The sequence below is a fragment of the Nyctereutes procyonoides genome, unplaced genomic scaffold (assembly GCF_905146905.1).
Source record: "Nyctereutes procyonoides isolate TBG_1078 unplaced genomic scaffold, NYPRO_anot_genome, whole genome shotgun sequence".
NCBI lineage: Eukaryota > Metazoa > Chordata > Mammalia > Carnivora > Canidae > Nyctereutes > Nyctereutes procyonoides.
The window spans coordinates 35,134,207-35,161,534 of record NW_026575140.1 but is presented as its reverse complement, the minus strand read 5'-3'; the positions used below and the strand labels follow the sequence as shown (position 1 = coordinate 35,161,534).

Here is a 27,328-nt window from a genome sequence, read left to right as displayed (position 1 = left end):
ACAGCAAGTCAGCAGCTGCCAGGGTCCCAGCTGTGGTCTACGGACTGCCATGCTAAGTCACTCTCCTCCCTTTTCTGCTTCTGCCCACCCTAGCTGGACAGCAGGGCAGGGCCTGAAGCTGGCTGATAACCGGGTTTGCCAGAAGCCCAAAGAATGGACTGGGGGGTAGGGATGAAGGTCCCAGAACTTGGTTTCTCAGGGGTGTCCAGGCAAGAGCAGGGTAAGCAGTCTGTTTCACAGATGAGTCAGGTGGCAAACTGGGACCTGCCCTGCCCCAGGACAGGGAGACTGCTGCCACACGGAGCCCTGCACTGCCTGCTAGAGTTGCTGCTGTTGGGCCTCTCATACAGAGTGCTGAGTCAGCAGCTGGGGAGAGAATGGCCTCAGTGTGGCCTAAGCCAGGGCAAGGGTGGAAGCTGGACTTCAGCTTCCCGGCCACATGCCACATGCAGGGACCCACACCTGGAAGGAACGCTGCATGGTTCTTTGTAAATATTCCACAGCAAATTGCCTTTCAAAGACTGTTGATCTTAAGGATAACAGCTGGTTTCAGTTTAACGATGTATCAGTTAGCATTGCTATAGTAACAACCCCCAAATCTCAGTGTTTATGACTACAACAAACATTTATTTCTCATTCATGTTACAATCAATGGCTGCAGGCCAGTTCCCTCAGCCCCACCTCAAGTGTCTTACCATTCTGGCACCCAGGCTGATGAAACAGCCACTAGCTGGGAAATATGTTCTCATGGCAGAAGGAAAAGAACATGGAACTTACCACCCAATGCCCTCCAAACCCCTATCTGGACATGTACACCCACATCCCTCTGCCTGCCCTGGGGAATGGAGTGGGTGCTGCAAACAGTCCTGTGGCTACAGGTAAGGGTGTATACTAGCCTCTACTAGGAAGGAGGAAGCAACCAGCTGCAGACAAATATATAACCTAAGACAACAACTCAACTGCCAGATTTTTAAAAGGCACAAAAATCCTATAATGTGAAAACTGGAGAGGAACTCAAGAGTCCACCATCCAAGTCTGTCAGTATACCCTACTGCACAGATCAGGAAAACTGGTAAACTTTTTAGGGGTTCTGCAGGAACCTGGTTTGTAGGTCTTCATGGATGCAGAAAGCGGAGTCAGATTTCTTGACCTCTTCTCACTCCGAGGGTCTACAAGCTTCCCATAAAGTAAGCCTCTCTGCTCGTGAGATACCTGGAAGCTGGAGTCCCTCAGCCTAAATGCCTTAAAATTACATGTGTGGTTTGAGGGGTAGCTTCCCTGAGGCCTCTACCACCACAAAGGTCCAGAACCAGGGCATTTGTCAGCGTCTATAGGCCAGTACACTTCCTCAGGTCAGCTGCTGTGTATTCTAACATGGTCCCTTCAGGGATGGAGGCTGGTGGTAACACAGCTCACAGTGAGTCCAAGAATGTCATGACCAAGGTGCGGAGTTTTTTTTTTATCAACAAAGGAGAGTGAAGACTGGCTGGAGCACTGGCAACAATGACCAGAGAGACTGTAAGTGACTTCAGGAAAGTCAGCAGCTCTGACCCCCACCACGATGCATAGAAGGACTGTCCCCAGGGTGGGAGAAATAAAGTGTAAGGCTCAGCTGACTCAAGTATGCTGGATTCCAGGCAGAAGAGAGTGAGGGAAGTGATCCAGGAGGCCTGGCTCCCATAGCCTGGCTTGGTCACTTTACCTGGTGCACCTTTCTCCCTTGGAGATAATTCCTACAAAAAGTAGAGGATCCTACACAGACCAAAAATGCTGGTGTCAGGGCTTTTACAAAGTACCTGTAGTGAAGACAACAGAAAAGAGGGGGTTAATTGAATTGCAGTCTTAATCATCCATGTACCTTCGCAACAACATTCAAGGTGAACCTCTGGACGTGAGTCAACATTAAAATGCAAGGTTAGCACATTTATTTGTTTATTTACATATCTGGGAAATTAGCATGACCCTCTCCCTCTTAGGACCTAGCCAGAACATTTGGGCCAGTCCTCTAGCATCATGTATGCCTGTGGCTAAACACAGAATCAAACTATAAGAACACGCTTGCTTGCTTGCTTGCTTGCATTCATTCATTCATTCAACAGTGCATGCCCAGGGTAACTTGGGACCTGTGCTGAAAACAAAAACCATCATCCCTACTTTCAAGTCCTGAGGAGAAGGAGATAATGACAGCAAAACAATCGCAGAAGCATTTGTGAGGTACAGCATTAGCCCAAAGGGCATGATTCCCTCTATGGAAAAGGGGAATCAGGAAAAGCTTCCTGGAAAATGTCATGTTCATCTTGACCTCATTTAGAATAGAAGTAGCGATGGGGCACGGGAGAACTAAAGTGAGGAGCGGGGGAGATTGCCAGAGCATTTGCTGTTGTTGGGGCATAGAACAAGCAGAGTGGGGTCTGGTGGGGAGTGGGGCAAAGGCCTTGGCCTCCCAGATTGAGGGTTAGCATTACCCAATGTGCTTGGATCTGGAGACAGAGGGGCCTACATCTTAGCTCTACCCAGTTCAAGGTCTGAAGTTGCCAGAAACCTGTCCTGGGTAGCCTCTTGCCTATGCCAGTCATTTAAAAAGTAAACATTTGGTTCTGTAGCTCAGGGGTTAGAGCACTGGTCTCGTAAAAAGTAAACATTTCCAACAGCATTTACGTTTTCTGAGAAGCATGAAATTGGTTTTCCTTCACAGATCTGCTTTCTGTTTAGATTTCTCCCCCATTTTTTGGAGATGCAGAGAGTGGACCTTAGGCCTTTAAAGAACTGGTAATAATTTGCTAGTAGTGGAAAAAATGAGTAGCTAAAAATGTGCCTATAAACTAGAAGGGAGATTTAGTGCCAGAAAATACTAAGAGAAGTCATCAATCATATCTGAAGAAATCTTCACCTCCTGCCTACCAAGCCAAAGCAGAAGCATCAAGACCAGCTGGACCCCCTACCAAATCAGTCACCACATCACCAATTCCCATCTGCAATCTTTCACCATCAACTAGTATATGTAAGACCTGTATACTACTCTGTAAATTTTACCTACACATCCTCTGTGGCTCTATATACCACTATCAGGATAAAGTATGCTCCTGAGCAGAGCATTCAAGGCCTTCATGCCAGCTCTCCAGCCTCTTTCCTACCCTGCCCAACCACCCTACACCCAACACATCGGGCTCCTTTAGCCTAAATGGAAGAACATTTGCTTTGCTCAAACTTATGGAAAGATAGTCCAAGAGTCAACTTACAAATCTACCGAGGGTATTTCCTTATAGCCCAGGACTACCTCAAAGCTGAACAAAGAGACAAAAGCCAAATCCAACTGACTGCCATGGCAATTAGCAAAGATGCACTCTTACAAAAAGACTGCCCTTTACGGTTAACAAAAGTATTTTGACTCTCTTGCTGGCTCTCAAATACCTGAGAAAAACATAGGCAAGAATTAGTATTCCCATCCTCAAGATGAGGATACCTCCCCGGGGGTGGGGGGCAGTATGTGCTTATAGTCACACAGCCAGTAAATGATGGCATCTGACTTCACATAGCAGTTTTCTTTCCATATAATAGTTTCAGGGGACCCAGGCACAATGAGGAAGAGGAGTGCCAACCCTGCTGTTCTCAGGTATAAAAGCCAGGCAACTTGTCCCTGCTCAGACCAGCTCCATTCACTTCTCCCAGTCTGAGGGTGCCCTGGCCACAGTGCACTGATCTCAGTCATACTGCAGTCTGTGTGGCCAATGACCTGGGCCAGGCCCCATGGTTGCCATCTCACAGTTGTGTGTCCAGGGCAGAAGGGAGGGGAGTATAAGGCCATCCATCAGCAGGGGGTGAGAAACTGGCTATATCCCAGGGATGGTGCCTGAGCAGCTTCCCTGGTCTACTCAGCCTCATGAAAGTGGCTCACCTGGGGTGCTGGAGCACCTGTAGCAGGGTGCTCTTGGGAGGTACCTGGTAGATTTCTGTCCCGTCTTCATCCTCAAAATAGACCTGCAAGAGTAATACAGGAGTGGGAATGAGACACAAATACAGGGCCCCAGCAGCAATAGGCATGGTGAGGCCAAGTCTAGGGAAAAGCTAAAGAGATGGCAACTATTATTAGCTGAATGACTCCTTTATAGAGTTGGGGACTATAAAGCACTCAGTCCTCGCTCATAACAGTCAGAAAGGCATTATTAGCTCAATTTTCCAAAGATAGAACCAAAGCTCAGAGAAGGGAAATAACTCACCAGTGACACCCAGGTAGCAAACAGAGGAGCTAACATTCAAGGCCTGTGAGCCTTTCCCTAGCAATTCAGTCCTAGACCCCTTAGATGTAGGAAAAGAAAACCATGGTAGCCCAAAGGAGAGGAAGAGGCCGAGGAGGATGAGAAGGATGTCCACAGAGGATGGCCCTACACAGGTGTCAAAGCCCCTGCAGTGTAAGGAAGATGTCTGTACAGGAGGGCTGGCAGGGAGTGAGGGGTGTCAGAACCCAACCAGTGGAGAGCAGCCTTGCTGGGAGCCTGCCAGCCTAAGCCAAGTGATAAGGGCTACCTTGTAGGATAGATGAGGTGTCAGAGCCCATGTGGTAAGAAGGGTGTCCTTGTGTGGGGACAGTTGATATGGGGGCGTCTGAGAATTAGATGGTACTAGAGTATCAAAGCTAATTTCCTAATTTTGATAGCTGGTTGCAATTATAAAGGAAAATATCCTTGTTTGTAGGAAACCGACACTGTAGTTAGTATTCAGGGGCAATGGGATATCAATTGGCCTCTTACTCTCAAATGGATATTAGAAGACAAAGTCTTTGTTCTATGAGCTGTGATTTAGAAAAGGAAAACAAAAAAAAAAAAAATAAAAAAATAAAAAAATAAAAATAAAAAAAAAAAAAAGGAAAACAAAGGTCCTAACAATGGAATATTAGCCTTAAAAAGGAAAGAAATTTCTGACACAAGTTACAATATGGATGAACCTTGAAGACATCAGGCTCAATGAAATAAGCCAGACACAAAAGGACAAATGGTATGCAGCTCCACTTATAGAAGATTCCTAGAGTAGTCACATTCATAGAAGAGGTAGAATGGTGGTTGCCAGAGCCTGGCGGGAGAGGAGGATACAGGGTTACTGTTTCTGGGGTGCAGAGTTTCAGTCTGGGATGATGAAGTGGAGATAGATGGTGGGGATGGTTGCACAACCATGTGGATGTACTTAATGCTAGGGAAGCAGGCACTTAAAAATGATTCAAACAGTAAATTTTATGTTCTATATAGTTTGACACAATTTTTTTTAAAGGCAATAAAAACTTACCCCCCACCCAACTTCCCAGCAAAAAATAATAATAATGAAATTTTTAAAAATTTTTTTAATTTAAAAAAATTTTTAAAAATCCCAACTAGGAACAAGGTAAAACACCTCTTACCTCTAAATTGTCAGGGCAGTATTTTCGCTCTAAGTCCCAAGAGGGCGTTTCACCAAACATCACCATTAGATGATCAATAAACCTAAGGATATAACATGTACTTTCTGGGTATCAATAACGCAAGATCTATTTTCCTACATCACCGTACCTGGACACCCATCCAGAAAGAGATAAAAAAAAAATGTATAAAACATGAAATGTAGGCCTAAGCCGTTGTGAGCCAAAACCCTCTGGCTTAAGCCAAAATGTGTATGTGTATTACTTGTCCTGTTATGACACAGTAATTTTCTTTAAACTGACTCAGACTCAACATTCCTTACATTCAGCCACATTTAAAGCATTAGCCCTATGAGATCACGAATTAAAATTGCTAGTTAGGGCAGCCCCGGTGGCTCAGCAGTTTAGTGCCGCCTACAGCTCAGGGCGTGATCCTGGAGACCCTGGATCGAGTCCCACATCAGGCTCCCTGCATGGAGCCTGCTTCTCTCTCTGCCTCTCTCTCTCTCCTCTCTGTGTATTCTCATGAATACATAAATAAAATCTTAAAAAAAAAATCATGGAAAAAAATAAAATTGCTAGTTATATCTTTTTTAATAAATACACAATTACTCTGCATGTACTACCTAGAATGACTTCATATCTTACCACAGACATATATCAGTGGACAAACAATATTGTGGTGCTCTACTTACTAACCTAGTCAGGATGATGATGGGACTTGTATCTGTCACTGCAAAGCTAGTTATATAGTTAGTGAAAGGAGAAATCAGCTCCAGGATAGAGATTTTGCCAAACCAGACCATTAACCCTCTATTTCTCTCCCTCCTCAATCAAATATCTACTTGTCCCTCCTGCCAAGATAGCAAGGAAAGAGCATGCCAGCAAGAACAGGGGGCTCTTGGGCAAATAAGTACCTGGAGTCCTCGTGAAAAGCAGAGATGAAATCCGATTGGGCATGTTCCGGGTACAGAAAGAGCACGGGCCAGCTTAACCTGCCCTGCTCATCTACACTCAGCCTGGCTCCATACGGGTTGTCTAAGCTGAGCCCATCCAGGAAAATCTCACCTAGACCTTCTGAGTCTGAATCTTCATCCTGACCGACAGCTTCAGAGACTAGCCTGATGTTCCTAGCCTGGATTAAAAACAGAAATACACACACGCAAACCTTCAACAGCAAGGAAACCACCAACCTGTGAGTCCCCCAAGGGCCAGCTCTATACAATTCCTCTTCATTACCCCTGAGGTCTAGCACAGCAGGGATAACTCATCTTCGGCAGGCATATATCACATGCTGGACCCTGTGTCAACAGAGACAAGCTAGACATGGTTCCTGCCCTCAAGACTCGGCTCATGGTCTAGTGGGCAAAGAGCTATGGGAATAAGTACAACATGAGGTAAGAAGTGGAGCTACAGAAGTGCAAACCATTGATAATTAATTCAATTAATTGGGGGCTGAAGATGACTGCAGAATGCTGGGCCCTAAGCAATGATTATGAAAGGCAGAGAAGTTGGCGGGAGTGGTGGAAGGGCAGTCCATCCCCAAGGAACAATATATGCAAAGGCACAGAAAAGAATATATATTTTGTGTGCTGGTTTAGCTAGGTCATGGAATACTAAAAATGATGCACATTGACCTATCTTGACTATCTCATGGAAATAAAGATAAATCAAAGGTCTGAATAGAAGAGCTGCCCCTTTATATATGTGTGTGAAGGCTAGCAATCAAAACTATCACAAAATAGATTTTGCAATCAAAATTACTTTTTTTAAAAGACTTTATTTATTTGAGAGAGATCACAAGCAGGAGAGAAGGGCAGAGGGAGAAACAGACGTCATGCTGAGCAGAAAGCCTGATCCGAGACTCGATCCCCAGGACCCTGAGATCATGACCTGAGCCAGAAGGCAGACTGAGCCACCCAGGCACCCCAAAATTACTTTTGATATCCCCTAAATAGGGTTGGCAAACTTTTCCTTAAAGGGTCAGATAGAAATATTTTAGGCTTTGTGAGCCAAATGGTCTCTGTTGAAATTAACTACTCAACTGCCACTACAGTGTGAAAATAACCACAAGTAACACATAAAGAGGCAGGGCTGTAATCCACTGGTTGCAGTCTCCTGACCCCTGCTTTAAACTGTTGGTAAACAGTTTACCAACTGTTGGTAACTGTTCTGTGTATACGGCTGTTAGAGTAATTTGTACATACACTGAAGCCTGAGATGCAGGGTCAGACTAAAGAGAGAGCCAAAATCAAGTCTGTATGTAAATGTCTGGGCATTCCAATATTCTACATTTTAGAAAATGACCAAATCCCTCACTGTGAATGAGGATTAGCTAGAGAATCTGGAGTATTCCAACCTGTTTAATCTGTTAACACCTGTTAACAGATTGCTTGCTATGGGAGGAACTAGTGGAATGCATGTTAGTAAAGTTCTCAAAGTCAACAAGTAATTTAAATGGTGTATAATTTAACAAGTAATTTAAATGGTGTAAATGGTGTCAACAAAGAATGACACCAAGAGCCTAGTCCACAATCTCAAGGCAAGTGTCCTCTCCTTGGTGAAGACCAAGCAAGCCAAAGCTCCACAGAGGACTTGCTGGGTATCCAGGTAAAAACAAGATTTGGGTCAGAATACATCCATTTAAAATGCAGAGAAGAAAGGACAGGGTTGAATTTGTTGTTAGGGTTAAAGAAGCAACATCCTAAAATTCAGACTCAGGATACAGTGGCTAACAGCAAGGACCTGGCTCTGATACACATTAGCTGTGTGAGGTTTCTTCACCTCCCCAAAAGACCATATCACCATCTAGCAAATCAGGACACTAGAAGATCTACCTCAGAAGGCCACTGCAAAGATTAAATAATGCTTAACCCACAGCAACTGTTCAGTGTAGCTTACCTGAGATCAACATATGTACACAAGCAGGAAAATGGACTGAACCCAGGGGCTCTGACTCCAGAGCCCCTTCAGCATACTGCTTCACTGAAGCAGAGAGAAAATGAACAAATTCATTCAGGTAAAGGATCCCAACAAGCTTGAGGATTAGTGGATTTAACAAGACCATATGGGCCTGAGGTTTGAGAACTCACCTTGATGGCCTGGAGTAGAGCCTCGTTCTCATTCTGCTCCTTCTTTTCTTTCAGCTTTGCTTTCCTGATATCCCTCTGCTCAGTTCTCTAAAAATTAAATCCAGATCCATCAGCTCTAGGGAGCTTGCTTCCTCTTCTGTCACTCCAGCCTGCTTCTTACTATCTCCAGCATCTGTCTAACCCAGGCTCCTGTGTCAAGCAGTATCAGTGGCCTGATTCAATTCAATTAATATTTTAAAAGCACATGTCTGGTGCCAGGATAGGTGGCAGCAGAAATTTTAAAATCTACAGTTCCCATATCCACGGAGCTCACAGTCTACTGAGGGGGGACAACAAGTGAAATGTCGGTTAGGCGTTACCCAGGCAATGTGAATCCAGTGCTGTGAAACACAGAGTGATGTCTTCTTCCCCAAAAAGGAGGTGGGTTTAGATGGACACAAAACATCCTCCCAGATGATGGAGAAAGAGCATTCTCGGTAGAGGGACTGACCGAGGGTCTATGGGGTATTTCAACTTCTCTGGGATGGCTGGAATATAGGAAGCACTGGAAAAACCCAGGACAAGAACTCATCAGAGGCTCTGCCCTTTGCCTAATTATAATCCATGAAAGAAAATTATGAGTCTACTTAATCTGACAGAAGTATAATTTAGATTTCCTTTTCCTGCAAATCTGCCCCAAACCAGCTGATTCTGCTTTTATCCTCAGGATCGTAGATTAACAGAAGTCAGCAAACTTTTCTGTAAAGGGCCAGATATTAATATTTTAGGCTTTGCAGACCACATATGCTCTCTGTCGCATATTATCTACTTTTGTTAGTTGTTTGTAACTCTTCAAAAATGTGAGAAACATCTCTAGTTCACAGAATGCAGAAAAACAGGCCACAGGCTGGATTCTGCCTGGGGTCAGTTTGCTGACCTGATCTAAAACAGAGTACCAACCATCCCTCATCTTCCCCACAAAAGCCCCACAACAAGTTAACACAGGTCTTTTTCTTTTTTCTTGTGAACATAGTCTACCCTTTCAGGGAGACAAGGGCTGATAACTCTTGTCCATTCCTTCTCCAATCTAGTCTGCCAACAGAGCTGCAAAGCTCCTTTCTACTGTTAGGAAGTCTGAGTGCACCATCCAGAGTCCTCCACCCCACAGATAGCACTAAAAACTATGTCCAATTCTGCTTTCACATTTGAGCTACCTCCAACCACTGTCTGGTCCATATTAGAGAATGATCAAAGATGATGCAGACTCTGTCCCATGTTTTTACTCTGATTTACAGGATCCATGTGAGTGATGTGGCTTATGAAGTCTCGTATGGAGTCTTGCCAGCTACATAAAGTAAAATGACCACCAGGTCAGAGGAGCCCTGAACTGTGGAGTTTGCTGCCCTTTAATTAAAAAAAAAAAAAAAAAAAGTCAACTTTGTTGAGGTAATAATTTACAGATTTTAAGTGTACAGTTCAATGAGTTTAGACAAAGATATACCTTAAGTACCCAACACCTCAATAAGACAGACATTTCTATCCCCCAGAAAGTTTCCTCATGCCCCTTTGCTGTCAGTCTTCCTCCCATCCCATTAACAACATTACCAAGTAATATTCCATTGTAGGAGTATCACATTTTGCTTCTCTCCTTTCTGTTGCTGGACACAAGAGTGGTTTCTGGATTACTATGAATAAAACAGGCTGTGACCATTCTTAGACAAGTCTTTTTTTGAGCGTGTTTTCATTTCTCTTAGGTAAACACCTCAGAGTACAACTGCTGGGTCACAGGATAGGTGTATGAAACTGCAAAACTGATTTCCAAAGTAGTTGTACCATTTTATATCCCACTGGCAGTGGATCAGAGCTTCAGGTGCTCCACCTCTTCACCAACACTTGGTATTGTCTGTCTCGTGAACTGGAATCCCACTGAGGTTTAATTTTAATTGGCTTTTCCCCAATGACTGATACTGTGCATATTTTCACATGCTTGTTGTAAATCTTCTTTTCAGAAGTGCCTGTCATTTTTAACATTTATTTCTTTCAGAGAGAGAGAGAGAGAGAGAGAGAGTAAACAAGCAGGGGGAAGAGAAGAGGGAGTGAGAGAATCCTCCAGCAGACTCCACACTGAGCACAGAGCCCATTGCAGGCCTCGATCCCGGACACTGATATCATGACCTGAGCCAGAAACAAGAGTCGGATGTTTTTTGTTTTTTTTTTAAGATTTTATTTATTCATTCATGAGAGACACAGAAAGAGAGAGGCTGAGACACAGGCAGAGGGAAAAGCAGGCACCATGCAGGGAGCCCGACGCAGGACTTGATCCTGGGACTCCAGGACCGCGCCCTGGGCTGAAGGCAGGCACTAAACCGCTGAGCCATCCAGGGATTCCCAACAAGAGTCGGATGTTTAAACCAACTGAGCCACGAGCCACTCAGGCACCCTGCCTGTTTGTTTCTTTTGCCATATTTAACATTTTTTCAGAGTGAATATATTTCTTTATGTATTCTGGATATAGATGCATTACAAATATTTTCTCCAATTCCATGGCTTGCCTTTTACTTCTAACAATGTTTTTTAGTTTTGACTAAGTCCTATAACAATAGTTATGAAACAAAATTTATCTTTACCAATAATTCTGTTTATGGCTTATACATATTTTTTAATTTTTTGAGGTAAAATTCACATGACATATTAACCATTTTAAAGTACACAATTCATTGGCATTTCATATATTCACTGTATTGTGCATCTAAAAAAAATCACCTGTCTAAAACCATCACCTACTCCATTTAGGTCTGTGATTCATTTTGTATATAGTATGAGGTTGGGGTCCATATTCATGCTTGTCATGTGGATATGCAAAACACTATTCCTTCCCCCCATGAATGGTCTGGATACCCTTGTTGGGAATCAATTGTCTATAGATGTGAGGATTTATTTTCTATCTCTCAATTCTATTACACTGATCTATAAATCTATCCCCTTCTGCCAGTACCATAATGTCTTGATTACTATAGTTCTGTAGTAAGATTTGAAATTAGGAAGTATAAGTCCTCTAACTTTAAATTTTCTTTAGGGGACCCTTGGGTAGCTCAGCGGTTGAGCATCTATCTGCCTTCAGCCCAAGGCATGATTCCAGAGTCCTGGGATCAAGTCTCAAGCCTGCTTCTCCCTCTGCCTATCTCTGTATCTCTCATGAATGAATAAAATCTTAAAAAAAAAATTTTCTTATGGTTTTGGCTATTCTGGGTCCCTTGAATTTACATATGAATATTAGAATCAGTTGGTCAATATTCTGCAAAGCAGCCAATTGGAAATTTGTTGCAGACGGAGTGGAATCTGCACACCAATTTGGGGAGCACTGTCACCTTTACAATATTAACATCTGATCAGTGGATGTCTTCCCATTTTTTTTTTAGATTGAATTTCTTTAAACAATGTATTTTCAGATAAGTTTTCTGCTACTTCTGTTAAATTTATGTCTAAGTATTTTATTCTTTTTAATGCTATTGTAAATAGAATTGTTTTCATATTTGGAACATTCTCCAAGTCTATAGAATTGGGTTTTGTATATTACTGTATCCTACCAGCTTACTGATCTGTATTAGTTCTAATAGCTTTTTTAGTGGATTCCTTAGGATTTTCTATATACAAGATCTTATCATTTGCAACTAAAGAGTTGTACTTTTCCTCTACAATTTTGAAGGATAGGTCTGCCGGGTATAGAATTCTTAGTTGATAGTCTTTCTTTCAGTACTCTGAATGTCAACCCATGGCCCTTTGGCTTCTATGGCTTCTGGTGAAAAATCAGCTGTTACCTTTTTTGTGGGGGGGGGGGGGTAGGGCAGAGGGAGAGGGCAAGAGAATTTCTTAAGCAGGCTCCACACCCAGCACAGAACCTTTGACAAGGGGCTCAATCTCACAACCCTGAGATCATGAGCTGAGCCAAAATCAAAGGTTGGATGCTCAAACAATTGACCCACCTAGGCACCCTCTCAGGAGTCACTTTTATTGAGGATCTCATATGTGAAAGGTCTCTTCTCTCTTGATGCTTTTAATATTTTCATGTTGACTTTAACAGTTTGTTTATGATGTGTCTGGGTGTAGATTTCTTCAAGTATATCCTACTTGGAGTTTATTAAACTTTGTGGAAGAGTAAATTACTTTTTTTTTTTAAATCAAATCTGGGAATTTTTCAGTTATTATCTCTTATATTCTTTTGTCTCTTTTTCTTTTTCTTCTCCTGGGAACTCCCATGTCTATGACAATATATATATATATTTTAAATTTTTATTTATTTATTTATTTGTTTGTTTGTTTGTTTATTTATGATAGTCACAGAGAGAGAGAGAGAGGCAGAGACGCAGGCAGAGGGAGAAGCAGGCTCCATGCACCGGGAGCCCGACGTGGGATTCAATCCCGGGTCTCCAGGATCACGCCCTGGGCCAAAGGCAGGCGCCAAACCGCTGCGCCACCCAGGGATCCCTATGACAATATATTGATGGCACTCTATAGGTCCCTCAGTCTATCTTTATGTTTTTTTTAAAGACTTATTTATTTAACTTTAAAGGGGGTGATGGGCAGAGAGAGCGACAGGAAGAAAATCTCAAGCAGAATCTCCACTGAGTATCAACAGGGCTCAATCCCACAATCCTGAGATCATTACCTGAGCTGAAATCAAGAGACACTGAACTGAACTGAGCCACCCAGACACCCCTCTCTTATTGGTTATTATTCTTTCTGGTCCTCACACTGGGTAATCACATTTGACCTATCTTCACAGTTCTACTCTTGGGCCCATATGTGAACTTTTCACTTCAATTATTATACTTTTCAACTACAGAATTTCTATTTGATTCTTTTTCATAATTTATTGATAGTCTCTATTTGGTAAGACTTTTTGTTCATATATATATATATAAATTTTTTCTTTTTTTTTTTTTTACTTTTTCAGACATTGCTTTCTTTCTTCCTAGAACATATTTCAAAGTCTCGTTTAAAGACTTTGTCTTGTAAATCTCACATCTGGGCTTCCTCAGGGACATTTTCTATTCATTTTTTTCCTGCCTATGGGCCATACTTTCTTATTTCTTTGCACGTCTTGTAATTTTGTATTGAAAACCCGACATTTAAAATAATACTATGTGGCAACTCTGGAAACTGGATTCTCTCTCTCTTTCCTCTGCAGTATTTGATATTGCTGTCATTGTTTACTTTTTTGAACTAATTCTGTAAAGCCTATATTTGAGGGACACCTGGGTGGCTCAGTAGTTGAGCATCTGCCTTTGACTCAGGTAGTTATCCTGGGGTCCTGGGATTGAGTTCTGCGTCAGGCTCCCCATGGGGAGCCTGCTTCTCCCTCTGCCTATGTCTCTGCCTCTCTCTCAAAAATAAATAAATAAAATCTAAAAAAAAAAAAAAAAAAAAAAAAGCCTGTATTTGGTTTTATGTGACCACTAAAGTCCTTAGTTAGTTAATTTAGTGATCAGCTAATGATTGGACAGATTTCCCTTAATGCCTAAAGCCAAAAAGTCTCCCACTCTTTTGCTGAAGGGCACATGCAGATTGTGGCACACTTTCAACACTCACCCACAGTTTACGGTTCAGCCTCAGCCTTCACTTACTGCTTTCACAGAACCTCCAAGTCAGACAGAGGTAAGAGCTTAGGGCCTTCTTAGATCCTTCCTAAGCACATGCATAGCTCTGGACACACATGTGACATTGTAGATCTCCAGGAGTATGTTGGAGCTTTTTAAAGCCCCTGCAGAATCTCAATCCCCAGCTTTTCCTTTTAAATATTCTGGTAGACTGGATGGCTCAGCGGCTGAGTGTCTGCCTTTGGCTCAGGGAGTGATCCTGAGGTCCAGGGATCAAGTCCCACATCGGGCTCCCTGTAAGGAGCCTGCTTCTCCCTCTGCTACGTCTCTGCCTCTCTCTGTGTCTCTCATGAATAAACAAAATCTTTTTTAAAATAAATAAATAAATATTCTGGTAAGCTTACTATTTATCCTATTATCCACTATCTTAGGCAGCTACAATCTTAAATAATTGCTTCTAATTGTTTTTTGACACATCTCTCCTTCCCAGCACCCCAAAAAAGCTCTCCATACTGGGATAGCTCCAAGATTCATCTGCTTCCAAACAAAATCTGCTTCATGAGGATGGTCTTCAAGATCACCAAGACAGTCAAATAATGACAGTTCTCTGGGAATGGGGCTTTGAGCAAGCTCTAACCCTATCTGCTTCTTCTGGTGGCTGCTGGGCTGCTCATTTTAACCATGAGTCTTTCAAGGCTACTGTGGAACCAGGGAGGGAGGAGATGGGAATAGGGAAGTTAAAATGTCATGAAGTTTGCTGTACTTAGAGGTTCAGCAATTTTTCTTGAATAAACACTCCCCAGGGATCCCTGGGTGGCACAGCGGTTTGGCGCCTGCCTTTGGCCCAGGGCGCGATCCTGGAGACCCGGGATCGAATCCCACGTCGGGCTCCCGGTGCATGGAGCCTGCTTCTCCCTCTGCCTGTGTCTCTGCCTCTCTCTCTTTCTGTGGCTATCATAAATAAATAAAAATTAAAAAAAAAAAAAAAACACTCCCCAGATTGCTACAAGCCTTTGTTTTTTAAAGATTTTTATTTACTCATTCATTCATTCATTCATTCGAGACACAGAGAGAGAGGCAGAGACACCAGCAGAAGAAGCAGGCTCCATACAAGGAGCCTGACACAGGACTTGATCCCGGGACTCCAGGATCACACCCTGGGCCGAAGGCAGGTGCTCAACTGCTGAGCCACCCAGGGACCCCACCCTGCTACAAGCCTTTGGCTCATTTCAGAGCTCAAAAAAAAAAAGTTGACTCTGATCATTTTCACCAGTTTTCCATAGACTTTCTATAGAAACAAAGAATTTTAGCAGATCTTTATTTGGCTATTTTTGCTGATGCCACTTCTCTTTGCAGATTTATCTACCTGTTCTATCAATTACTGAGAGAGGGAGGTTGACATCTATCCCTATTTGTAGATTTGTCTCCCTCCATTTTTTTGCTTCTTACATTTGGAGTTCTTTTATTGGATACATGCATATTTATAATTGCTAAATCTTCTTGATAAGCTGATCCTTTTATCATTTAACAAAACCATGATTTATTTCTGGTAATATTCATTGCCTTGATGGCTGTTTTGAAATCCATCACTTACAAAAGCCAAGCATGTAGGAATCCAGAGTCAACTTATACTCAGATACAGAATAATCCCAATGCTCAGCAAGCAATGTCACCCACACCCAATGTCAGGCTTTTGGGCCCTGAAATCTCCCTTCAACTGTGCCTTGCCACAGGACCTGCAAGCTTTCATTTAGGTCCACTAAGGGTTTTTCTGGAGATTAGCTTGGCTATGTCCTTCCACAGTAGCACTCTACACATTCTCTCTTATGCACATTCTGTCTAGAAATTCTGGCCCAAACCCAGTTACCTAGCCTCAGAATTCTGTTACCGAGCCATGTCAGCCAACAGATACCTTTTCTTTTTTTTTTTTTAACCACTTGATATGACCAGAATGACTTCTGACTAAAACCTACCCTTTGCAGGGAGAGCTGAAGGCTCTCTTGGCACTGAAAATTTCCCCTTCCATAGTATAAGCAATGAAGACAGAACTAGATGAAGAATCAGGAGACCTGAAGTCTCAAAGTCTAGTTCTAGACATGTGAGGCGGTACTGCATAGGGACTAAGCGTATAGATTCTAGAGCCAGACTGCCTGATTTCTGATGCCCAGCTTCACCACAGCTGTGTGACTCAGGCAGCTTCCTGATCTCTCTGTGCTTTAGCTACCTCACTACTGAATGGTGAATTAGAATAGTTCCTACCTTATAGGGCTGTTGTATGGTTTAAATGAATTCATGTAAGTAAAAAACTTTAAATAGCACCTGGAAGATATACACAATAAGTGCAATCTAAATACCGGACATTATTTTTGGTAATGATGGTATATTATCATCATTGTCGCTATTATGTACATTTCATCACCAAGTTACAGGTGTCTTGAAGCTGGGAGTTACACAATACTATATAGAAGCTTAAGAGTTTAAATTTTTGGGAGGAGGGGCAAGATGGCGGAAGAGTAGGGTCCCCAAATCACCTGTCCCCAACAAATTACCTAGATAACCTTCAAATCATCCTGAAAATCTATGAATTCGGCCTGAGATGTAAAGAGAGACCAGCTGGAATGCTACAGTGAGAGGAGTTCACGCTTCTATCAAGGGGGGGGGGGGAATAAAGAAACAAAAGGGGGATCCCTGGGTGGCGCAGTGGTTTAGCGCCTGCCTTTGGCCCAGGGCGCGATCCTGGAGACCCGGGATCGAATCCCACGTCGGGCTCCCGGTGCATGGAGCCTGTTTCTCCCTCTGCCTGTGTCTCTGCCTCTCTCTCTGTGTGTGTGTGTGACTATCATAAATAAATAAAAAATTTAAAAAAAAAAAAAAAAAAAAAGAAACAAAAGGCCTCCGAGGGGGAGGGGCCCCGCGAGGAGCCGGGCTGAGGCCGGGGCGAGTGTCCCCAGGACAGGAGAGCCCCGTCCTGGAGGAGCAGGAGCTGCACCATCCTTCCCGGGCGGCAAGGGGCTCGCAGGGAGGGCGGGGATGCCCTCGGGCTCCCGGGGACACTAACAGACACCTGCCAGCGCAGGGGAGTGCGCCGAGCTCCCTAAGGGCTGCAGCACGCACCGGAGCAGTTCGGAGGGGCTCAGGAGCGGCTCCAGGGAGGGAGCTGCGGGGCGGGAGCGCAAATCCAACAGCGCAGACCCCGGAGCACAGGGCGCTGGGACACAGCCCAGGATCCGGCCTCCCCCGGGACAGGCCTGGGACAGGCAGAGGCCGGGAGGGCACAGGACAGCAAGGACGCTCCTGCCCCGAGCTGAGCAGATCAGCGGCTCCGCCCCGGAGCCTCCAGGCCCTGCAGACGGAGAGCCAGAGCCCGAGCCCCGAGCCCCGTAGTTCCTGCGGAGGCTGAATCCAGGCTTCCAGAGTTGCCATAGCCACTGCGGCTGTTCCTCCTGAGACCTCACGGGGTAAACAACCCCCGCTGAGCCCTGCAGCAGGCAGGGGCAGAGCAGCTCCCCCAAGTGCTAACACCTGAAAATCAGCGCAACAGGCCCCTCCCCCAGAAGACCAGCTGGACGGACCAGTTCCAGGGGAAGTCAAGGGACTTAAAGTCTACAGAAATACTCCCCCGTGTTTTTTTTTTCTTTTTTTCTTTTTTCTTTTCTTTTTGATTTCTGATTGCTTCCCCCACCCCCTTTTTTTTTCACCTTTCTTTCTTTTTCTTTCCCTTTTTCTTCTCTTCTTTCCTTTTTCTTTTCTTTTTCTTTTTTCTTTTTCTCTTTTCTTTCCTTCTCTCTCTTTCTCTCCTTTTCCCAATACAACTTGTTTTTGGCCACTCTGCACTGAGCAAAATGACTAGAAGGAAAACCTCACCTCAAAAGAAAGAATCAGAAACAGCCCTCTCTCCCACAGAGTTACAAAATCTGGATTACAATTCAATGTCAGAAAGCCAATTCAGAAGCACTATTCTACAGCTACTGGTGGCTCTAGAAAAAAGCATTAAGGACTCACGAGACTTTATGACTGCAGAATTTAGATCCAATCAGGCAGAAATTAAAAATCAACTGAATGAGATGCAATCCAAACTAGAAGTCCTAACGACGAGGGTTAACGAGGTGGAAGAACGAGTGAGTGACATAGAAGACAAGTTAATGGCAAAGAGGGAAACTGAGGAAAAAAGAGACAAACAATTAAAGGACCATGAAGACAGATTAAGGGAATTAAATGACAACCTAAGGAAGAAAAACCTACGTTTAATTGGGGTTCCCGAGGGCACCGAAAGGGACAGAGGGCCAGAATATGTATTTGAACAAATCCTAGCTGAAAACTTTCCCAATCTGGGAAGGGAAACAGGCATTCAGATCCAGGAAATAGAAAGATCCCCCCTAAAATCAATAAAAACCGTTCAACACCTCGACATCTAATAGTGAAGCTTGCAAATTCCAAAGATAAAGAGAAGATCCTTAAAGCAGCAAGAGACAAGAAGTCCCTGACTTTCATGGGGAGGAATATTAGGGTAACAGCAGACCTCTCCACAGAGACGTGGCAGGCCAGAAAGGGCTGGCAGGATATATTCAGGGTCCTAAATGAGAAGAACATGCAACCAAGAATACTTTATCCAGCAAGGCTCTCATTCAAAATGCAAGGAGAGATAAAGAGCTTCCAAGACAGGCAGGAACTGAAAGAATATGTGACCTCCAAACCAGCTCTGCAAGAAATTTTAAGGGGGACTCTTAAAATTCCCCTTTAAGAAGAAGTTCAGTGGAACAATCCACAAAAACAAGGACTAAATAGATATCATGATGACACTAAACTCATATCTGTCAATAGTAACTCTGAACGTGAACGGGCTTAATGACCCCATCAAAAGGCGCAGGGTTTCAGACTGGATAAAAAAGCAGGACCCATCTATTTGCTGTCTACAAGAGACTCATTTTAGACAGAAGGACACCTACAACCTGAAAATAAAAGGTTGGAGAACCATTTACCATTCAAATGGTTCTCAAAAGAAAGCAGGGGTAGCCATCCTTATATCAGATAAACTAAAATTCACTCCGAAGACAGTAGTGAGAGACGAAGAGGGACACTATATCATACTTAAAGGATCTATCCAACAAGAGGACTTAACAATCCTCAATATATATGCCCCGAATGTGGGAGCTGCCAAATACTTAAACGAATTATTAACCAAAGTAAAGAAATACTTAGATAATAATACACTTATACTTGGTGACTTCAATCTAGCTCTCTCTACCCTTGATAGGTCTTCTAAACACAACATCTCCAAAGAAACGAGAGCTTTAAATGATACACTGGACCAGATAGATTTCACAGATATCTACAGAACTTTACATCCAAACTCAACTGAATACACATTCTTCTCAAGTGCACATGGAACTTTTTCCAGAATAGACCACATACTGGGTCACAAATCGGGTCTGAACCGATACCAAAAGATTGGGATCGTCCCCTGCATATTCTCAGACCATAACGCCTTGAAATTAGAACTCAATCACAAGAAGAAGTTTGGAAGGACCTCAAACACGTGGAGGTTAAGGACCATCCTGCTAAAAGATAAAAGGGTCAACCAGGAAATTAAGGAAGAATTAAAAAGATTCATGGAAACTAATGAGAATGAAGATACAACTGTTCAAAATCTTTGGGATGCAGCAAAAGCAGTCCTGAGGGGGAAATACATCGCAATACAAGCATCCATTCAAAAACTGGAAAGAACTCAAATACAAAAGCTAACCTTACACATAAAGGAGCTAGAGAAGAAGCAGCAAATCAACCCGACGCCCAGCAGAAGAAGAGAGTTAATTAAAATTCGAGCAGAAATCAACGAAATTGAGACCAGAAGAACTGTGGGACAGATCAATAGAACCAGGAGTCGGTTCTTTGAAAGAATTAATAAGATAGATAAACCATTAGCCAACCTTATTAAAAAGAAGAGAGAGAAGACTCAAATTAATAAAATCATGAATGAGAAAGGAGAGATCACTACCAACACCAAGGAAATACAAACGATTTTAAAAACATATTATGAACAGCTCTACGCCAATAAATTAGGCAATCTAGAAGAAATGGACGCATTCCTGGAAAGCCACAAACTACCAAAACTGGAGCAGGAAGAAATAGAAAACCTGAACAGGCCAATAACCAGGGAGGAAATTGAAGAAGTCATCAAAAACCTCCCAAGACACAAGAGTCCAGGGCCAGATGGCTTCCCAGGGGAATTCTATCAAACGTTTAAAGAAGAAATCATACCTATTCTACTAAAGCTGTTTGGAAAGATAGAAAGAGATGGAGTACTTCCAAATTCATTCTATGAGGCCAGCATCACCTTAATTCCAAAACCAGACAAAGACCCCACCAAAAAGGAGAATTACAGACCAATATCCCTGATGAACATGGATGCAAAAATTCTCAACAAGATACTAGCCAATAGGATCCAACAACACATTAAGAAAATTATTCACCATGACCAAGTAGGATTTATCCCCGGGACACAAGGCTGGTTCAACACTCGTAAAACAATCAATGTGATTCATCATATCAGCAAGAGAAAAACCAAGAACCATATGATCCTCTCATTAGATGCAGAGAAAGCATTTGACAAAATACAGCATCCATTCCTGATCAAAACTCTTCAGAGTGTAGGGATAGAGGGAACTTTCCTCGATATCTTAAAAGCCATCTACGAAAAGCCCACAGCAAATATCATTCTCAATGGGGAAGCACTGGGAGCCTTTCCCCTAAGATCAGGAACCAGACAGGGATGTCCACTCTCACCACTGCTATTCAACATAGTATTGGAAGTCCTAGCCTCAGCAATCAGACAACAAAAAGACATTAAAGGCATTCAAATTGGCAAAGAAGAAGTCAAACTCTCCCTCTTCGCCGATGACATGATACTCTACATAGAAAACCCAAAAGCCTCCACCCCAAGATTGCTAGAACTCATACAGCAATTTGGTAGCGTGGCAGGATACAAAATCAATGCCCAGAAATCAATGGCATTCCTATACACTAACAATGAGACTGAAGAAAGAGAAATTAAGGAGTCAATCCCATTTACAATTGCACCCAAAAGCATAAGATACCTAGGAATAAACCTAACCAAAGAGGTAAAGGATCTATACCCTAAAAACTATAGAACACTTCTGAAAGAAATTGAGGAAGACACAAAGAGATGGAAAAATATTCCATGCTCGTGGATTGGCAGAATTAATATTGTGAAAATGTCAATGTTACCCAGGGCAATTTACACGTTCAATGCAATCCCTATCAAAATACCATGGACTTTCTTCAGAGACTTAGAACAAATTATTTTAAGATTTGTGTGGAATCAGAAAAGACCCCGAATAGCCAGGGGAATTTTAAAAAAGAAAACCATAGCTGGGGGCATCACAATGCCAGATTTCAGGTTGTACTACAAAGCTGTGGTCATCAAGACAGTGTGGTACTGGCACAAAAACAGACACAAAGATCAATGGAACAGAATAGAGAACCCAGAAGTGGACCCTGAACTTTATGGTCAACTAATATTCGACAAAGGAGGAAAGACGATCCACTGGAAGAAAGACAGTCTCTTCAATAAATGGTGCTGGGAAAATTGGTCATCCACATGCAGAAGAATGAAACTAGACCATTCTCTTGCACCATACACAAAGATAAACTCAAAATGGATGAAAGATTTAAATGTGAGACAAGACTCCATCAAAATCCTAGAGGAGAACACAGGCAACACCCTTTTTGAACTTGGCCACAGTAACTTCTTGCAAGATACATCCACGAAAGCAAAAGAAACAAAAGCAAAAATGAACTATTGGGACTTCATCAAGATAAGAAGCTTTTGCACAGCAAAGGATACAGTCAACAAAACTCAAAGACAACCTACAGAATGGGAGAAGATATTTGCAAATAACATATCAGATAAAGGGCTAGTTTCCAAAATCTATAAAGAACTTCTTAAACTCAACACCAAAGAAACAAACAATCCAATCATGAAATGGGCAAAAGACATGAAGAGAAATCTCACAGAGGAAGACATAGACATGGCCAACATGCACATGAGAAAATGCTCTGCATCACTTGCCATCAGGGAAATACAAATCAAAACCACAATGAGATACCACCTCACACCAGTGAGAATGGGGAAAATTAATAAGGCAGGAAACAACAAATGTTGGAGAGGATGCGGAGAAAAGGGAACCCTCTTACACTGTTGGTGGGAATGTGAACTGGTGCAGCCACTCTGGAAAACTGTGTGGAGGTTCCTCAAAGAATTAAAAATAGACCTGCCCTACGACCCAGCAATTGCACTGTTAGGGATTTACCCCAAAGATTCAGATGCAATGAAACGCCGGGGCACCTGCACCCCGATGTTTCTAGCAGCCATGTCCACAATAGCCAAACTGTGGAAGGAGCCTCGGTGCCCATCGAAAGATGAATGGATAAAGAAGATGTGGTTTATGTATACAATGGAATATTACTCAGCCATTAGAAACGACAAATACCCACCATTTGCTTCAACGTGGATGGAACTGGAGGGGATTATGCTGAGTGAAGTAAGTCAATCGGAGAAGGACAAACAGTGTATGTTCTCATTCATTTGGGGAATATGAATAATAGTGAAGGGGAATATAAGGGAAGGGAGAAGAAATGTGTGGGAGATATCAGAAAGGGACACAGAACATAAAGACTTCTAACTCTGGGAAATGAACTAGGGGTGGTGGAAGGGGAGGAGGGCGGGGGGTGGGGGTCAATGGGTGACGGGCACGGAGGGGGACACTTGATGGGATGAGCACTGGGTGTTATTCTGTATGTTGGTAAATTGAACACCAATAAAAATTAATTTATAAAAAAAATAAAAAAAAAAGAGTTTAAATTTTTTTTTTCTTTTCAAAGATTACTTAGAGAGAGAGCATGCACACAAGTAGGGGGAAGGACAGGGGTAGAGGGAGAGAAGCAGACTCCCTGCTGAGCAGGGAGCCTGACATGGGGCTAGATCCAAGAACTCTGTCTGAGATCATGACCGGAGCCGAAATCAAGAGTCAGATGCTTGACTGAGCCACCAAGGCACACCTGTTTAAATTTTAACTGTCCAGGGATCCCTGGGTGGCGCAGCGGTTTGGCGCCTGCCTTTGGCCCAGGGCACGATCCTGGAGACCCGGGATCGAGTCCCACATCGGGGCTCCCGGTGCATGGAGCCTGCTTCTCCCTCTGCCTGTGTCTCTGCCTCTCTCTCTCTCTCTCTGTGACTATCATAAATAAATAAAAATTTAAAAAAAAAAAAAAATAAAAATAAAAAAAATAAATAAATTTTAACTGTCCATTGCCCTCCTCTTTTTCATGAGCTTTACATAGTGTACAAACTATATTATGGCAGTTTTATGCCATTTCTTATTTATTCAAATCATAATGGCCACAAATTAACTCCTTATAAGTCAAGAAATGTGCTAACAATACACACCAGACATTCTCATTTAATCCTCATAAAAACCTGAGTTTTTATAACATAACATATATTATGTTAACTATTTTATATTTATTTTATGTTATTTAATAGTAACATAACAACATATATGATGTTAACTATTTTCAAAGAGGGGACTGAGTTTCAGAATTATCAAGAACTTGCCCATGGTTATGCTTTCTCCTATCTGGAATGGTTTCCACTCCCCACCCCCCACCATCCAGTCAAGTAAACTCTTGCTCAGTCTTCAAGAGATTATACCAAGCATCACCTCTTTCAGCAAACCTTATCTGCTATTCCCAATTGCTGCCCTTCCCTTATCCAGGCCCAAGTTAGATACTACTACTTATATATACTATATATTCCTGCTTGCCTCTGTCACATTATAATACTTATTTACTTCTTTGTGTCCTTCAGAGTTCCAAAAGTAGGGAATAGTTTTGGGTTTTGTTTTTAAAGAAGAAAAAGTTTACAATGACCCAAAAGACACAATCTTAGAAATATTAACTAATGCTAAGTAGGGACACCTGAGTGGCTCAGTGGTTGGGCAGCTGCCTTTGGCTCAGGTCATGATCCTGGGATCGAGTCCCTAGTTGGGCTCCCCGCTCAACAGGGAGTCTGCTTCTCTCCCTTTCCCCCTGCCCTTCCCCCTACTTATGTGCATGCTTTGTCTATGTCTCTCCCTCTCTCTCTCTTTCTGTCTCTCATGAATAAATAAATAACTCTTTAAAAAAATAATAATAATTAATGCTAAGTAACAAATACCAACTGGCTACTGATTCTGCAACCAACCTTCAACTTGTCTGCTTTAGCCCTCATTTCCAGAAGCTTCTTCTCTCTGGCATCTATCTGCAGCCCTTCATCACACCAGGTCACAGCCTCAGCAAAGTTTTTCAGTTCCAGATGGCATAAGGCACCTGTAAAACCCAAAACCCTTAGAAAAGGTGCATGGAAAGAGCTATCCTTGAACAGGAACCAACACCCGCCCCCCCCAACCACCACCACCACCAAACTCCACCAGCTACCTACCAGCCAGCATTCTGAAGGGAAAATAGTTGATTAAAGCCCTTTGTACTGCATTCCCCAGACAAGGAATATTTTTTTATCTTCGATCAGAAAGATCTCTAGGGCCCATTCAACATAAAATTCCTGTTAAGTCTCCCTGGTATTAAGGGCTTTTAAAGTAGGGAAGGGTGCAATGTAATGGCAAAGAGCACAGTCTCTGGAATCAGACAGATCTGGGCTGGAAATCTGGCTCTGTTGTTTAGCAACTAGACATTAGACAAAATACTGAGCATCTCCAAGCTTCAGGTTCCTCATCTGCAAATCAGAATAAAGTCCATCTCAGATGGTATTTTAAATAGAGATAGAGAGCAGAATTGACCTTAGCCATTCATCAAAAGTGGCAAGACCAAAGACATTAGGTCTCTTCTAAAATTGTTCCTAATAGCTTCTAGGTTAAGCCACCTCTCCTCTCACGTTTGTTCTTCTCCAGTTGGCCTCTTTAGACTTTCCACAGAATTTCCAAATAACAGAACTGTAAAGGCTTAGATGTCAACAGAATCTAACTTCATCTTCCAGAGATAAGCAAACTGACACTCAGAGTGGGTGTCTTGCCAAGGTCACATGCTGAGGTAAAACTGATAATTCAACATTTATAGACTCCAGTTTTTGCCAATTTGACAGGACTACACTAAACTTACTTGCCAATATTTGAATAGTACCTTCTTTCCCTACAGCTGAGGGAGATGGATCTACGTATACCAACCGCTAACTATGCATATCTAAAGATGCATAATTTTGATAAAGCATTTGGCTTATGATAAAGCAGTCAATCCATGGGAATATAAGGAAGATTAATATGTGATGAATAAATTAAAGTTTACAAAGCACCTCTGAGCTTCTCAAAGAAACGGTAAAATATAAAAGTAATACAAGCAGTATTATTACATAGAAAGGTCAGACCACAAAAGAAAATATAATCTGGGAACATCTCAGCCATCAGAGTTATCAGCAAAGGTCCCATAACTTATCTCTTAATTAACATGACATTTGAAGATCTCGCCTTTCAAACAGCTAATTTGGAAAAAAAATTAGAATATGGCTTTTGGAACTGCTTTATTTTAATTAATTTTATTACTCATTTAAAATGAGGAGTTTCAATTTCTCTACAAATTCTTTTCTTTTTCTTTTCTCTACAAATTCTTAAACCATAAAGGATATTATTCTCTGGAAAATTCTTTTGAAAATGGCATGTTGCTATTGATAAGGACTGGGAACTTAATATTAAGATTGCAAAAATAAGGTGACTTCATTAGTATCTTAGCACCTTAATATCAAAGCTTAAAATGCATCAACTTTTGGTGCAGTGAGTGCCAATTTTTCCATAAGGACAATCCTACTGTAGTTCTACAATACTTACCTCTTACTATTGCTTTGAGGTGGCAGGGTTTTAGCTTTCTGGCAGCTTTCACATCATTGAGAGCAGAACGAAAATTGCCTAATAGGCACCAAATAGAAGAGAAAACAAAATTGAGATCAGAATATTTGCAAAATTTCATGTGTAAAAATATAGACATTCTTGTACAGTGAGTCATAGAATATCTGTAACACTGGAAACCCACAGAACAACTATAAATGGGTAGTAGCAAGCTCATGAAAAGATGCTTAACATCACTAGTGACCGAAGAGATTAAATTTAACATGGAGGGCAGCCCCTGTGGTGCAGTGGTTTGCATGGAGCCTACTTCTCCCTCTGCCTGTGTCTCTGCCTCTCTCTCTCTCTGTGTCTCTATGAACAAATAAATAAAATATTAAAGAAAAGAAAGTTCTTTCTTAAAAAAAAAAAATTAACATGGAACTGGTAAAAATTAAAAACAGGTAATATCCACCTGGGTGAAAGCATGGAAAAAGGGCACTCCTAAGGGTAAATTAGAGAGCAAATTAGCATGCACTTGTGCGTATACTGACTCAACAATATTCTTCTAAGAACTTATCCTTAAAAAAAAACTGGAAAGGGATGCCTGGGTGGCTCAGTGGTTGAGCGTCTAACTTTGGCTCAGGGCGTGATCCTGGAGTCCTGCGATCGAATCCCACATTGGGCTCCCTGCATGGAGCCTGCTTCTCCCTCTGCCTATGTCTCTGCCTCTCTCTGTGTCTCTCATGAATAAATAAATAAAATCTTAAAAAAATATATATACTTAGACAAATGTGCAAGGATAAATGTAAGAGCATGTTAACTGCAGCATTAAATTGTGAATTGTGAAACACTTGATGATACCCTAAATATCCCCAATGTAGTAATGATTAAATAAACTACGTAAATCCACACTATTAAATATCATGCAGCCATTAAAAAGAATAAGATCTGCACATAAAAGGCACGATAGGGTGCTTGTGCTACATTGTTTTAACTGGTTGTTCTGTATTTATAATGTCAGTGTGTAAAATATCAATATATTTGTATAAAACAAACCAATCTAAATGTACAGACATACGTACACATATGTAAGTGCACTTTTAAAAAAGTGTGCAATCATACACACTGTTATCCAAACTGAGAGGGCATGTGGTAGAACTTCCCTATATAGTTTATAATATAAATATTACTTAACAGTTTAGTATTTACCTATTATTTTCACTTCTAAAAATCTAGCACAAGGCAGCAAAATTTTTCTGTAAAAGGCCACACAGTAAATATTTTAGGCTTTACAGTCCACATATGGTCTGTTATACATTCTTGTTTTATAATCCTTTAAAAACATAAAAAACATTTTTAGCTCACAGGAGGCCAGAGATCCAGATG

General features: G+C 42.1%; 1 protein-coding gene across 2 annotated transcripts in view; it reads right to left on the bottom strand.

Moving 5' to 3' along the window:
• Positions 1-606: 606 nt before the first annotated feature.
• Positions 607-27,328, bottom strand: part of TTC4 (tetratricopeptide repeat domain 4) — a 32,275-nt gene continuing 5,553 nt past the window's right edge. For both annotated transcript variants that reach the window (XM_055306139.1, XM_055306140.1), the window contains exons 4-10: positions 25,946-26,023; positions 24,316-24,440; positions 8,479-8,565; positions 6,304-6,521; positions 5,390-5,471; positions 3,896-3,978; positions 607-1,796 (exon numbers count right to left, since the gene is read on the bottom strand). In XM_055306139.1, coding sequence (XP_055162114.1) covers positions 1,694-1,796; positions 3,896-3,978; positions 5,390-5,471; positions 6,304-6,521; positions 8,479-8,565; positions 24,316-24,440; positions 25,946-26,023 — 776 coding nt within the window. In that variant the 3' untranslated portion in view covers positions 607-1,693. The remainder of the gene's footprint in view (positions 1,797-3,895; positions 3,979-5,389; positions 5,472-6,303; positions 6,522-8,478; positions 8,566-24,315; positions 24,441-25,945; positions 26,024-27,328) is intronic.